At 33.8% G+C, this 15,052-nt stretch overlaps 3 protein-coding genes across 3 annotated transcripts; all 3 read right to left on the bottom strand.

Moving 5' to 3' along the window:
• Window positions 1–246: 246 nt before the first annotated feature.
• On the bottom strand, window positions 247–10,725 carry LOC107369031 (uncharacterized). Its single transcript, XM_089268794.1, has 10 exons — window positions 9,892–10,725; window positions 9,661–9,756; window positions 9,270–9,569; window positions 8,651–9,166; window positions 8,417–8,515; window positions 2,480–2,669; window positions 1,558–1,750; window positions 925–1,459; window positions 710–805; window positions 247–630 (listed from the first exon to the last, which is right to left on the bottom strand). The coding sequence occupies exons 1-10, from the start codon at window positions 10,508–10,510 to the stop codon at window positions 371–373; spliced, it is 2,904 nt and encodes a 967-aa protein (XP_089124920.1). The 5' UTR covers window positions 10,511–10,725; the 3' UTR covers window positions 247–370.
• LOC107369164 (plexin domain-containing protein 2-like) lies at window positions 5,988–8,212 on the bottom strand. The gene is made up of 3 exons (XM_015937090.3): window positions 6,707–8,212; window positions 6,463–6,558; window positions 5,988–6,381 (listed from the first exon to the last, which is right to left on the bottom strand). Exons 1-3 carry the CDS (start codon window positions 7,299–7,301, stop codon window positions 6,095–6,097), a joined length of 978 nt encoding a protein of 325 aa, XP_015792576.2. The 5' UTR covers window positions 7,302–8,212; the 3' UTR covers window positions 5,988–6,094.
• Window positions 10,726–10,959: 234 nt separating the features above from the next.
• Window positions 10,960–13,815, bottom strand: LOC149093123 (plexin domain-containing protein 2-like). The gene is made up of 3 exons (XM_089268795.1): window positions 11,728–13,815; window positions 11,513–11,608; window positions 10,960–11,433 (listed from the first exon to the last, which is right to left on the bottom strand). The coding sequence occupies exons 1-3, from the start codon at window positions 12,482–12,484 to the stop codon at window positions 11,174–11,176; spliced, it is 1,113 nt and encodes a 370-aa protein (XP_089124921.1). The 5' UTR covers window positions 12,485–13,815; the 3' UTR covers window positions 10,960–11,173.
• Between the last annotated feature and the right edge of the window lie 1,237 nt (window positions 13,816–15,052).

Here is a 15,052-nt window from a genome sequence, read left to right as displayed (position 1 = left end):
AAAATTTAAATCTTGACAAATTTTAAAAAGAAAGAGAAAATCCAAAGACAACTGCATAAGATTATAAAAGATGGCGTTTTTGAATTCAAATTGCTAAAAGTATTATGTTTGGGTTTGATGTAAGATTATACATGTAAGATTATGATCTTCTTTACCTTTTCCAGATCCAACTCGATAATAGACCCAATTTTAATTAAATACAGATGACTGTAAACACACGTAATCAGATAATGAGACTTTTTGATATTTAAAATTTAGAAGCTCTTTTAATGTCATATGAAACTATTACTTTATAAAAAATTTTAAGATATCTTGCACTTTTTATTTTGATCCATATAAATGGCTCACAATCCCAAGATCATTTCTTTGATCATATGCCCAATTGAACCATCCGATTCAAATTACCTGGATATGGTGAAAAAGTAGATGTTGCATTTCGAATTACAGTTGAGCTATTAGTAGATACAAGGCAATTATTTTTTTTAGCTTCGGTATAACAATTTTTAGCTAGCCAATCTTGTCTTTGTCTATCCAATCCGTCAAAGCATCGTCCAGTACCTTCACACCATCTACAATCTAAACCTGGAACACCAACCGAACAGGATTCGAAATCTTTCAGGGTAATGCAAGCTATAAAAAGAAAAAGCGAATTCATGAAAAATAGTTCAAATAAGTGAAATATTAGATTAAAAAACAAATAAAAACATACTTGGTAAGGCAGTGAAGTAAATTGCGGTGTTGTTGAGTATTTTTTCCTTTTTGAGCGCAACACGATTATAATCAAAGATAGTGTCTTGTCTGATAACTGTTGACAAAGAAACATGAAAACAAATGTTGAAAAACGAAAAGGAGTAACAGAAAAAAGATAAATTAGCTGAATGAGTCTATTGGAAACTAAAAAATATAAGAAACCAAAAAACTTACAGAAAGCAAATCTATCAATTAGATATGCATCAGAAAGTCCAACTTTAACAGGATGATGAGTACTCGGTAAGTCGTTGAATGAAATTGGAAGGTCCTTGTAAACAAAGACAATGTCACCATTTGGAAATAGAGAAACTTGGAAAATAAAAAATATTTGAGGAAGTTCCTTGGTTGCAACATTCTCCCACTGGACAACAAATACAGTCGAATTCTTGGCGTACTTAATTTTCGATGTTTCGTTTAACCGCGTATCAAAATTAGCCATGAACGGAGCAATATATTGGCTTGATGCAAGCCAACTGCGAACAGTATTACCAAGGAAAAGAAATCCTCCGGTCGAAATTCTTATGTTCTTTATCGGATGTCCATAGAACGGGAATTCGAAAGTAAGGTTAACTGATTCAGCAGGACGATGGGATTCAGATAGCATTGGTTGTAAAGCAACATTGGGCATCTTATCAATGTCAACCCAATATTTCATGGCTTCCGTTGGCTTCGTTAATATTTTTGAATTGTAGTATGTATAGTAGCGATTCTGTAAAAGTGATGAAAAAATTATGAAACAATGAATAATGATGAAAATTTATAATGGTTACACTTAAATGTTAGAACAGCTTAGACATTAAGACTCACCCTGTCTGAAAAATTTGTAGGCAAGGGTGCGTCTAAAATATTTATTAGATCATCTTCTTCTGATGTATCGTTGGCATTGAACTCTGTGCTATTAGTTATCCCATAGTTCGTAATATTTAACTCTGATGTAACAGGTTGCGTAGAATTCAAAGAGATGAGCTTGCTGTCATGTTGTAAAGGTGATGAAAAAGCTCTGAGATGGAAACACAGAAACAAAACTGATGTGAAAGAAACATAATTATAGATAACAGACATTTTTAGTTGATAATTAATTTAATTTAATTTTCTTTCGTGAATTAACAATCCAGAAAATCGAAGAGTCAGCTCAAAGTAACATTTCAAGTGTGTGCAAGAAGTGCATAACGATTTTGTTTTGTTGGGTTTTCTCCCGGGTTAAATAGTTTAAATTAAAGAGCTTTTTTTAAACTGATCAGCTTATTTACACTATTCGCCGGGCAACTTATTTTCTTGGTTATCAACAATCTTTAACTAATCAGATTAAAGCTAAATTGCTTATGGGAATGATTTCTCGAGTTTCTTCATTGATGTTTGGCGAAAGAAAATTAGATTTAGTTAATGAATGATCAAATTAATTTAAATGAAATTTAAATTTGATTTAACTCTTCCATTGAGGGGTCATTGAAAAATGGATTCTCATTATCTGGTAGCTTACTGTAGTATTAATACATGATGAGGTCAGCAGAATAGACAAGCAGAGATGGTCAAGAAATCAACAAAACATGAGTTTTGTGATTTAAGAAAAATCTTTCAATTGTTTACATTTATTTATTTTTATTTCTAAAGAAGGTGTTGAAGTTATTCTCATCTAAAATAATTTCTATTTGTTATTGTGTTTTTTATCTAAACCCAATAAAGCTAATTCTGGTTTTTAATGCTCAAGACATTCGAGAAAAAGACACACCTGTCACCATGCACTTTTTCTGTTGAATCAGCGTCCGCAATAAAACATCCAGTAGGGCAATCGTTCTGGAGCCATTGCTGTCTCATTCTGTTGTAACCGTCAGAGCAACGTCCAACAGCGGAACACCATTTACAACTTAAACCCTTAATACCAATTGAACAGCTTTCACGATTGCCCAGCGTATTACAGGCTTTTAAAGAAAATTAATTTAGTTGTTAAATCTCGAAGAATTTGCAATTAATAAATTAAACATACTTCGCTTGGCAGAGAAATAGATACTTGCGTTTCTGGCATCTTCTATAAATAGACAAGCATTTAGAAAAATCTTGATCCGACTGTATTCATTTATAGTCGTTCTTTGGACTCCATCTGTATTGATGGGAAAATATAATAACGATTTAAATTGGGTGAAATTTCGCATTGAATTAGACCATCAATTGTAAGGAACAGGATTATAATTGTTAACTAAAAGGATGAGTTCATTGGAAAGAGAAACTTACTCAGTGTTTTATTAAATATATAACCATCTGAAAGTTCAGCTCTAATGGTAAACGGGAAGGAAACTGGAAAATCCTTGTAAACAAAGACAATGTCACCATTTGGAAATAGAGAAACTTGGAAGGTGAAAAATTTTTGAGGAAGTTCCTCGCATGTAAAATTCTCCCACTGAACAACAAACATAGTCGAGTTGCCGGCGTACTTAATTTTCGATGATTCGTATAACCACGATGATTCGTACAAATCAGTCAATAATGGAGCAACGTTTTGGATATCTGCAAGCCAACTAGGAATAGGATTACTGATATAAGGTGCAATTACATTCTTTATGGGATTACCAAGGTGGAGAAAGCCTTCAGTCGCAATGGTTACATTATTTATTGGGTGTCCATGGTACGGGAATTCAAAAGTGAGATTAACTGGTGCAGGAGGACGCTGTGATTTAGACAGTATTGGTTGTAAAGTTACATTGGACATCTCATCAATGTCAACCCAATATTTCAAGGCTTCAGTCGGCTCAGTGTATATTGTCGAGTCGTAGTATGTATCGGGAAAATGTAAAGTTGATGAAAAAGTTGGATGGAAACACAGAAACAAGATAAATGGGAAAGAAACATAGTTATGAATAACAGACATAATTAATGTCTAACAGTAATTGATCGAAATAATATGATCAAAAAACAAACAATAATGCTTCCTTTATATTAAAGTGATACAAATTGCTTTCATATTTAAAGTACTGTTTAAAGTCATAACTTCAAGACTTGATAATTAACTGCTGAATATGTAATTACAGATCAGTTAAGCGACCAAGTGTTTAATAAAACGACACTTAAGTGTTAAGATATGAATATGCATATGTAACGACAAAAAATGAAGGGTAAAAAATTGGCAATTACGACTTCTCTTGCTTTTTGAAGTCTATTCACAAACAGAGAATTGTGTTTTATGTGTTATTTTCATACGATATTACATTATTCATGAAGAAATGAAAATATTAGCAAGGGGACGACTCTTCAGTTAGCGAACGATAGTTGAAAAATAAGCGAAATTCTGAGGAATCAAGAAATCAAACATTATTCAGCAAGTATGATCAAAGTGATGAAATATGACAAAATTTCAAAGCAAGAAAAGGATCTATTGCTCAAACCAATATAACGGAATATCACTAACATGCATAACAATAGTTTATGAAGTTTAAAAACGACGTCTGACGTGACGTGACGTCGCGCTAAATGCCGTCAACTCACCGAACACCCATTGGCATAGAGGTCAGCACTGTGCCTTTGCCGAAGAAGAGACAAAAGAACAGAATATGCGCCATTTTTACGACACTCTTAATGTTGCGTAAAGTTCATAAGCTTTTTATTAGAAATCCTTTTAATCTTTAGATTATCAAATCTTATTTTAATCATCAAAATCTATTTATAAATCATCAATTGACCATCAATATCAAACAAACATCAAGCTTTAACATAGTGAAACCCAAAAAGTGAAGAGAAAGCAATTTGAACGTTTTTCATTGCTCTTTTACCGTAATTTCTTGAACTCCAATATGGCGGACTTTAACCAATCAAACCTCGCTTCGAGTGAAGACCCAAAAGATAGATGTTTTGAAATACATCCACAGAAGAAAAAGCAAGAATTTCAAGTCGACGTTGAGAGCCAAAAAGTTGGAAAGACGACTAAAAAGAGAAAAATCGATAACTGGGAAAATATGGATTATGAAAAGCGACTGGACCAGATTGCTAACCAGTTTGCCGCATCCCTGCTAGAACTACATGCTAACCATGAGGAATCAAAAGTAAAATTTCAGCAAAGAAACAAAAAGATAGCCGAGATAGGAGGTGATTTGATTCGGCTGAAAAAAGAATCGACAAAACTTATAGATTTGAACATTACAGAAATGAAACGAGCAGAAAAACTAGAAAAGAAAATAAAGACACAGGAGAAACTCATTGAAGAGTTAGAAAAAGAACGTATGCGCCTTGCTCCTTCGCATCAGTACCAATCAAGTGGAGTCATGAATCCTCAATTTATACCAAACCCACAATGTGATACGGGTGTCTCGGACTCGGGCACAGTAAACAAGTCCTCAGATGAAAAGGAAGCTCTCAAAAGGAAAATGCTCGAAATAGCATCTTTTAAAGGACACATGATGACAACCGAAGCCATTAAATGCCCAATATTTAAGTGCCTGTACATCAGACCTGCAGAGACAGTACAACTTGATAGACACTTACGAGTCCACCATCCGGATGTCCTTCCTCCATATCCTTCGGTCAAACCAACTCTGATCACGATTGGAGCTCTGAACAGACAAATGGAGAAATGGCGAAATTACGTCGATTGTAACCCGCCTCTTTCAAAAAGACGCCGAAACAAAATAATGAAAGTGGCCTGTGGCGAACATGAGGAGACAGACACATCATCCTCAACATCAAGTGAAGGAGAATAAGTTCAAGATATTAAATAAAGGGCTTAACCGATGAATAGCTGACCATATCGGATACCCATTCAAATCTTTCCTTTTCACTTTCCGTTAATACTAATACTTAATATTTTACTTTACTTCATTTCCACGTCTTTATATCTATCGTTATTAATTTTTCCAAATTAGAGAGTTAACTATAAAATTAAATGAATATCCCTTAACAGAATTTATGGTCAACTCAACATAGTTATCCAATAATCATAATAAAAAACAGCCAATATGCTAAGACTAACGAAATCTTATTCTAATCAAAAATTATCCCAATGAAAACTTTGTAACGAGCAAATTCATTTTTTATAATAAATTTTTTCAACTGATCTGATACATTTTTTAATGCATTGAAACTGAAACTTAATAAACGACACTTGATAGACGCCAACAGCAAAGTTGTTGTAAAGCTAAAAATTATGTTTAGGTTTGACAATGAGATTATGATCACCTTTAGATCCTTGATAATGAAACCTTTAGATACAAATTATTGTAAACACGCGTAAATAAGATAATGAGACTATTTAATATTGTTTAAAAGAAGCTCTTTTAATGGAAATCTGGTTTCCTATACTTTATAAAAAATTTTAAAACAACTTGCACTTTTTAGGTTGATCCAGATACATGGTTCACAATCACAATGCCAAGATCATTTCTTTGATCCAGATGCCCAATTGAACCACCCAATTCAAATTACCTGGATATATTGAAAGAGTAGATGTTGCATTTCGAGTTACAGTTGAGCTATTAGTGGATGCAAGGCAACTATTTTTTTCAGCTTCGGTATCACAATTTTTAGCTAGCCAATCTCCTTTTGGTCTATGCAATCCGTCAAAGCATCGTCCAGTACTTTCACACCATCTACAATCTAAACCTGAAAAACCGACCCAACAGCTTTTGCAATCTTTCAGCGTATAGCAAGCTATTAGAAAGAAAAGGCAAATTCATGAAAAATAGCTCAAATAAGTAAAATATATGATTAAAAAAACAAATATAAACATACTCGGTAAGGCAGTGAAGTAAATAGCGGTGTTGTTGCGTATATTTCCCTTTCCGTCCTCTTCAAAACGATTGTAATGGATAGTATTATCTTTGTCAACTGTTTACAAAGAAACATAATGATAGTTAATGAAGTAAAATGAAAACGAATGTCCACACAAAAAGGGGAAACAGAAAAAATGAACAAGACAAATTAGCGAATTGGAAGTTCATTGGAAACTAAAAACATAAGAAACCAAAAAACTTACAGACAACGTTTCTTTCAATTTCAAACGAATAAGAAAGTCCAATTCTAAAATCATTGGTACCCAGAAAGTCGTTGAATGAAATTGGGATGTTTTTGTAAACAAAGACAATGTCACCAGTTGGAAATATAGAAACTTGGGTTGTGAAAAATTTTTGAGGATGTTTCGTGATTGCAAGATTCTCCCACTGGACAACAAACATAGTCGAGTTCTTGGCGTACTTAACTTTCGTTGTGTTAAATCGTGGATCAAAAGCAGCCATTAATGGAGCAATATATGACCATCCTACAGGCCAACTGTCAACAATATTAGCAAGGAGAAGAAATCCTTCGGTCGAAATGGTTACATTCTTTATGGGAAAAGGAAAACCATAGACCGGGAATTCGCCATCAAGATTAACTGGCGCAGGAGGATCATCTGATTTAGGCAGCATAGGATGTAAAGTAACATTGGGCATCTTATCAATGTCAACCCAATATTTCATGGCTTCAGTTGGCTTCGTTAATATTTTTGAGTTGTAATATTTATGAGTGTCATCTTGTGATGAAAAAATTATGAGATGGAACCACAGAATCACGTAATTATAAATAACGGACATAATTATTGTCTAACAGTAAAGAATAGAAATAAAAATATAATCTAAAACAAAAATCCTTCCTTTATATAAAAGTGATACAAAATGAAATTCAAGTTCTGGTCATATGTTATAACTTGATAGTTTCAAGAGTTTTGCCAATCATATTATAGAGACCTGCCCAAAGATTAAGGTATCTTAATCTTTGAACGGGCCAGTAATTCAAACTAAATTTTTCAATGGTCCCTATTGAAAAGGGATGAAATTTCATTTAGATTTTTTTAATTATTAATAAACTTAATTCAATTTTATTTCGTAAAATATCAGTCCAAGTATCAATACAAGAACTCGCGGAATCAGCTTAAAGCAACATTTTAAGTTGAATTTTCTCGATTAAGGAAATTGAAAATCATGAGTTATGCTGCTCGATGAATAGTGTAAATGAGCGTTTTCAAATCAGTCTAATTTCTGTTAGGCCTCTCAGGTAATTCTTGAAATTCGTAATTTCTTGAACACCAGTATGGAGGACTTGAACCAATCAAACCTCTTTTCGAGTGAAGGCACAAAAGATAGATGCTTTGAAATACACCCAAGAACGAACGTAATGAAATGAAACAACTAAAAATTAAAATTAACACACTTCAAGCTCAATAAAAACGCCATCTCTTGATTTACTCTAATCGCGCTTAACCACTCTTTATTTCAAAATTTAAATCTTGACTTTTAAAAGAAAGAGAAAATCCTAAGACAACTGCATAAGATTATAAAAGATGGCGTTTTTGAATTCAAATGAAAGAAGAGCTCTTTTAATGAAAATATGGTTTCTTGTACATTATAAAATATTTTTAATTATCTTTCACTTTTTGTTGATTCAGATACATGGTTCACAATCATACCTTCAGTAGTTCCAGTAGTTGGATTTTTATCTCTGCTTAGGTCGGGCAATCGTTCTGGAGCCATTGCTGTCTCATTCTGTCGTAACCGTCAGAGCAACGTCCAACAGCGGAACACCATTTACAACTGAAACCCTTAATACCAATTGAACAGCTTTCACGATTTACCAACGTATTACAGGCTTTTAAAGAAAATCAATTTAGTTGTTAAATCTCGAAGATTTTGCAATTATAAATTAGACATACTTGGTGTGGCAGAGAAATAGATACTTGTGTGGCTTGAAATATTTAGGTTCGTTAAATCGATCCGACTGTATTCATTAATAGTCGTTCTTTGAATTTCATCTGTATTGAAGGGAAAATAACAATTTAAATTGGGTGAAAGTTTGTATAAAAAAGAATTAGTTCACCAATTGTAAGGGACAGGATTAACAGGATTATGGTTGCTTAAGGATGAGTTCATTGGAAAGAAAAACTTACTGAGAGTTTTATTAAATATATACGCATCTGAAAGTCCAACTTTAACGCTCTTCGGTATGTCTTTAAAGGCAACTGGAAGGTTCTTGTAAACAAAGACAATGTCACCATTTGGAAATAGAGAAACTTGGAAGGTGAAAAATTTTTGAGGAAGTTCCTCGCATGTAAAATTCTCCCACTGAGCAACAAACATAGTCGAGTTGACGGCGCACTTAATTTCCGATGATTCGTTTAACTGCGTATCAAAATGAGCCATTAACGGAGCAATATATTGGGATGTTGCGTGCCAACCGTGAACAGTATTACCAAGGTGAAGAAATCCTCTGGTCGAAATGGCTACATTATTTATTTGGTGTCCATAGAACGGGAATTTAAAAGCAAGACTAACTGGTTCAGCATTTAGATGTGATTTAGACAGCATAAGTTGTGCAGTAACATTGGGCATCTTATCAATGTTGACCCAATATTTCACGGCTTCAGTTGGCTCAGTGTATACTGTTGAGTTGTAGTACAAATGAACTAGAATGTTTGTGAGAAAATATCAAGAAACAGAAATAAATTATCAGAACTATTAGAGCCCGAATTGAGTTAAGATGAGAGAAAAATTCTGATGTAGTTTAACCTCTTTTTGAGACAAAGCGTGGTAATTGTAGAGAGTCAGTTGAGTTCAAAAAGACTGTATAATTTCCAGATCCACCTAATTTTACAGGGTCCATCTTTGATAATCTTTGAATTACAGCTGAGCTACCAGTGGATGCAAGGCAGTTATTTTTTTTAGCTTCAGTATCACAACTTTTAGCTAGCCAATCTTGTCTTTGTCTATCCAATCCGTCAGAGCATCGTCCAGTACTTTCACACCATCTACAATCTAAACCTGGAACACCAACCGAACAGGATTCGCAATCTTTCAGGGTAATGCAAGCTATTAAAAAGAAAAGCGAATTCATGAAAAATACAAATAAGTAGTTCAAATAAGTGAAATATTAGATTAAAAAAAACAAATAAAAACATACTCGGCAAGGCAGTGAAATAAATAGCGGTGTTGTTGAGTATATTTTCCTTTTTGAGCTCAACACGATGATACTCATAGATAGTCCTCTCTTTGATAACTGTTGACAAAGAAACATAATGATAGTTAATTAAGTAAAGTGAAAACGAATGTTCAAACAAGGAAAAGAGGAAACAGCAAAAAATGAACCAAGCCAAATTATCAGAATGAGTTGATTGGAAACTAAAAAACTTACAGAAAACGGTTTCATCAATTACATACGCATCAGAAAGTCCAACTTTAACAGGATGATGAGTATCCGGTAAGTCGTTGAATGAAATTGGAAGGTCCTTGTAAACAAAGACAATGTCACCATTTGAAAATAGAGAAACTTGGAAGGTGAAAAATTCGTCAGGAAGCTCCTTGATTACAACATTCTCCCACTGAACAACAAACATAGTCGAGTTGCTGGCGTATTTAATTTTCGATGATTCGTTTAACCGCGTATCAAAATTAGCCATTAATGGAGCAATATATTGGCTTGATGCAAGCGAACTGTGAACAGTATTGCCAAGGTTAAGAAATCCTCCAGTCGCGATTTTTATATTCTTTATCGGGTGTCCATAGAACGGGAGTTCAAAGGTAAGGTTAACTTGTTCAGCACGAAGATGTGATTTAGACAACATAGGGTGTAAAGTAACATTTGGCATATTATCAATGTCGACCCAATATTTCATGGCTTCGGATGGCTCCGCCAAAATTGTTGAGTTGTAGTATGCATGGAAGCCATACTGCAATGGTGATGAAAAAGTTATGAGATGGAAACACAGAAACAAGATCAATGTGAAAGGAACGTAATTATGAATAACAGACATAATTAATGCCTAACAGTAATTGATCGAAATAATATGATCAAAAAACAAACAATAACCCTTCCTTTATATTAAGTGATACAAATTGCTTTTATATTTCAAGTACATAAGACTTGATAATATCAAGTTGATATTCAACAGCTAAACACGTGATTACAGATCAGTTAAGCGACCAGTTTATGGAAACAACACTTAAAAATTAACTTCATAAAAATGAAGGGTGAAAAATGGTGAGATCGAAGCTTAAGCTTGAGCTTGATCGTTGTTCACGAATGTAGTAATCAAAATTGACAATTTACTTGCAATATTAGTAAACAATTAAAGGCGAGATTTCTTTAAAGTTGTAAAAGGGTTTGACTCTCTGTTTGTTTCAAAGCTTAAATGTGGCGAGTTTACAGGGCACCGTAAAAAATTTGCAATCAAGGCTTCTCTTGCAGTTTGGAGTCTATTCATAAACAGAGAATTGTGTTTTATTTGTTATTTTCAGACATTATTTACATTATTCATAAAGAAATGAAAATCATTAGCAAGGGAACGACTCTTCAGTTGAGGAAAGAGGCTTGAGGAATAAACAGAATTTTGAGGAATCAAGAAATCAAACATTATTCAGTATGGTTAAAGTGATAAAAGATGACAAAATTTCAAAGCAAGAAGAGGATCTATTGCTCAATCTTGTCTCATTATCTCAGCCCTTACTGTACTTGGATATGTTGAAAAAGTAGATGTTGCATTTCGAGTTACAGTTGAGCGGTTAGTGGATGCAAGGCAACTATTTTTTTTAGCTTCAGTATCACAATTTTTAGCAAGCCATTCTCCTTTTAGTCTATCCAATCCGTCAAAGCATCGTCCAGTACTTTCACGCCATTCACAATCTAAACCTGGAATACCAACCGAACAGCTTTCGCAATCTTTCAGGGTAATGCAAGCTATTAAAAGAAAAAGCGAATTCATGAAAAATAGTTCAAATAAGTGAAATATTAGATTAAAAAACAAATAAAAACATACTTGGTAAGGCAGTGAAGTAAATAGCGGTGTTGTTGCGTATTTTTTCCTTTCCGTCCTCTTTAATACGATACTCATAGATAGTCTTCTTTCTAATAACTGTTGACAAAGAAACATGAAAACGAAGGTTGAAAAACGAAAAGGAGTGTCAGAAAAAAGATAAATTAGCTGAATGAGTCTATTGGAAACTAAAAAACATAAGAAACCAAAAAACTTACAGAAACCGGGTCCACTAATTACATACACATCAGAAAGTCCAACTTTAACAGGATGATGAGTATCCTGTAAGTCGTTGAATGAAATTGGAAGGTCCTTGTAAACAAAGACAATGTCACCATTTGAAAATAGAGAAACTTGGAAGGTGAAAAATTCGTCAGGAAGTTCCGCGATTGCAACATTCTCCCACTGGACAACAAATACAGTCGAATTCTTGGCGTACTTAATTTTCGATAATTCGTTTAACCGTGTATCAAAATTAGCCATTAACGGAGCAATATTGCGGAATACTGAAAGCCAATTGTCAACAGTATAACCAAGGTAAAGAAACCCTCTGGTCAAAATTCTTATGTTCTTTATCGGGTGTCCATAGAACGGGAATTCAAAATTAAGTTTAACTGGTGCAGCACGACGACGTGATTTAGATAGCATAGGATGCAAAGTAACATAAGGCATCTTATCAATGTCAACCCAATATTTCATGGCTTCCGTTGGCTTCGTTAATATTGTTGAGTTGTAGTATTTATGGGAGTCATTCTGTAAAGGTAATGAAAAACACATGTTCGTTGTATCATTGACATTGAACTCTGTGCTATTAGTTATCACATAGTTCGTGATATTTAACTCTGATTTAACGGGTTGAGTAGAATTCAAAGAGAAGAGCTTGCTGTCATGTTGTAAAGGTGATGAAAAAGTTATGAGATGGAAACACAGAAACAAGACTGATGTGAAAGAAACACAATTCTGAATAAGAGACATTTTTAGTTGATAATTAATTTAATTTAATTTTCTTTGGTAAATTAACAATCCAGAAAATCGCAGAGTCAGCTCAAAGTAACATTTACAAGTGTGTGCAAGAAGTGAATACCGATTTTGTTTTGTTGGGTTTTCTCTCTAGTTAAATAGTTTAAATTAAAGAGCTTTTTTTAAACTGATCAGAAAGAGTTGGAGATCAAAATGCATATATTTTAAACCGATCAGAAGTTGGAGTTTAATTATGAAACGCCGTCAAAATACATTTCATGCTAGTCATGTTTTCCAATCTCTATGAGCGGCTTAGTAAAGAAAGAAGAAAATTTTCTCAAAAATATTAGACGAGGCAGTCAAAACAATGGGGCAAACCTAATGAAGGACCTCAGGCAAAATTTCGCTCGGTAGCTCGCAATGGTGTTTTTGGTCCTATGAAATTGTAAAAATAGTAATAAGCATTCAATTAATTACTTATTAATATAAAATTAGTGAAAATGTGATTATTTAGGCTCTTAAAAATTAAAAACAAAATCGATACAGTGAAGGGTAAAACATTTGCAATTACGGTTTCTCTTGCTATTTGAAGTCGATTCACAAACGATTCACAACGAATTGTGCTTTTTGTTATTTTTAGACATTGTTCACATTATTCATGAAGAAATGAAAATCATTATCAAGGGAACGATTCTTCAGTTAGGGAAAGAGGCTTGAGAAGTAAACAGAATTTTGAGGAATCAAGAAATCAAACATTATTCAGTAAGCATGATTAAAGTGATAAAAGATGACAAAATTTCAAAGCATGAAAAGAAGCTATTGCTCAAACCAATATAACGGAATATTACTAACATGTATAAGAATGGTTTATGGAGTTCCAAAATGACGACTGACGATTTTCTTTACATTATCAAATCTTTCTTAAATCATAAAAATCTTTTGATAATTCAGCAATTAAACATCAAGATTAAACAAACATCGAGCTTTAACATAGTGAAACCCAAAAAGTGAAGAGAGCGCAATTTGAACGTTTTTCATTGCTCTTTTACCGTAATTTCTTGAACACCAGTATGGAGGACTTGAATCAATCAAACCTCTTTTCGAGTGAAGACCCAAAAGATAGATGTTCCGAAATACATCCACAGAAGAAAAAGCAAGAATTTCAAGTCGACATTGAGAGCCAAAAAGTTGAAAAGACGACTAAAAAGAGAAAAATCGATAACTGGGAAAATATGGACGATAAAGAGCGATTGAACGTGATTATTGGCCAAGTGGATAACCAGATTGCCACATTCCTGCTAGAGCTATATGATAACTATGAGAAAGCAAAAGTAAAATTTCAGCAAAGAAACAAAGAGATGGCCGAGATAGAAGGTGATTTGATTCGGCTGGAAAAAGAACACGATAAACTTAAAGACATGAACATTAAAAAAATGAAACGAGCAGAAAAACTAGAAGAGATGATAAAGATACAGGAAAAACTCATTAAAGAGTTAGAAAAAGAACTCATGTGCCTTGATCCTTCGCGTCATCACCAATCAAGTGCGGTCATGAATCCTCAATTTATACCAAACCCAAAATGTGAGACAGGTGCCTCGGACTCGGGTACAGTAAACAAGTCTTCAGATGAAAAGAAAGCTCTCAAAAGGAAAATGCTCGAAATAGCATCTTGCAAAGGATACATGATGACAACCGAAGCCATTAAATGCCCAATATTTAAGTGCCTGTACATCAGACCTGCAGAGACGGTACAACTTGATAGACACTTACGAGTCCACCACCCGGATGTCCTTCCTCCATATCCTTCGGTCAAACCAACCCTCATCACGATTGGATCTCTGAACAGACAAATGGAGAAATGGCGAAATTACGTCGATTGTAACCCGCCTCTTTCAAAAGACGCCGAAACAAAATGATGAAAATGGCTTGTGGCGAACAGGAGGAGACAGACACATCATCCTCAACTTCAAGTGAAGAAGAATAAGTTCAAGACATTAAATAAAGGGCTTAACTAATTAAAAACTGAACATATCGGATACCGATTCTAATCTTTCCTTTTCACTTTCCGTTATTACTTATACTTAATCTATATCTATATACAAAGTCAAAACATGAAATTTTTGCGTAAAGATTGGGGCCAAACTAAAAGGATTCTAAAGAAAATTTTTTCCCAGACTGAAAGTCATGATTAAACTACATCCACGAAAAATAGTCTGAACTTGATCGGAATTCAGGTACCTGAGAAATAAGCGTTTAAACAGGGTAGGGGGAAAAATGCAGAATCCGTATCTTTTACCATTGACTCTGGAGGAAAAATTTTTGGTTGTTCAGGTTGATGGTTTATTGTTAAAATTAGAAAGATATGTAAAACCATTTTTCGAGTAAAGAGTTAGGTAAATAATATGTTGCCTCAAATTTCGAACCAAATTTTATTTTATTTTTTCTCGACAATGGTTTTCATCAATAAGGACAATGTCCAAAAACTTTGATTTCACCGTTAAGAGTTGAGACTTAGTGAGTTTTTAGGGGTATAAAAACTGAGTCTATCAGTGCTATTGAAAATTTGTTTGAGTCGCCAGTTTT

This window comes from Tetranychus urticae, chromosome 3 (genome assembly GCF_039701765.1).
Source record: "Tetranychus urticae isolate SD_2017Ah chromosome 3, NJAU_TeUrti_SD_1.0, whole genome shotgun sequence".
In the NCBI taxonomy this organism is placed as follows: Eukaryota; Metazoa; Arthropoda; class Arachnida; order Trombidiformes; family Tetranychidae; genus Tetranychus; species Tetranychus urticae.
Note: the sequence above shows the minus strand (reverse complement) of the source record. Positions and strands in the feature narration are given on the sequence as shown.

Excerpts from the sequence above, each read along its gene's own strand:
- LOC107369164 (XM_015937090.3), bottom strand. The coding sequence starts at position 7,301 with ATGTCCGTTATTTATAATTACGTGATTCTGTGGTTCCATCTCATAATT. Across the intron at positions 6,559-6,706 it reads AATTGAAAGAAACGTTGTCT|TTGACAAAGATAATACTATC; the intron begins GTAAGTTTTTTG and ends CTTTGTAAACAG. Across the intron at positions 6,382-6,462 it reads TTACTTCACTGCCTTACCGA|CTTGCTATACGCTGAAAGAT; the intron begins GTATGTTTATAT and ends TCTTTCTAATAG.
- LOC107369031 (XM_089268794.1), bottom strand. The coding sequence starts at position 10,510 with ATGTCTGTTATTCATAATTACGTTCCTTTCACATTGATCTTGTTTCTG. Across the intron at positions 8,516-8,650 it reads TATATTTAATAAAACTCTCA|ATGAAATTCAAAGAACGACT; the intron begins GTAAGTTTTTCT and ends CCTTCAATACAG. Across the intron at positions 2,670-8,416 it reads CTATTTCTCTGCCACACCAA|CCTGTAATACGCTGGGCAAT; the intron begins GTATGTCTAATT and ends TTTCTTTAAAAG.
- LOC149093123 (XM_089268795.1), bottom strand. The coding sequence starts at position 12,484 with ATGTCTCTTATTCAGAATTGTGTTTCTTTCACATCAGTCTTGTTTCTG. Across the intron at positions 11,609-11,727 it reads AATTAGTGGACCCGGTTTCT|TTATTAGAAAGAAGACTATC; the intron begins GTAAGTTTTTTG and ends CTTTGTCAACAG. Across the intron at positions 11,434-11,512 it reads TTACTTCACTGCCTTACCAA|CTTGCATTACCCTGAAAGAT; the intron begins GTATGTTTTTAT and ends TTCTTTTAATAG.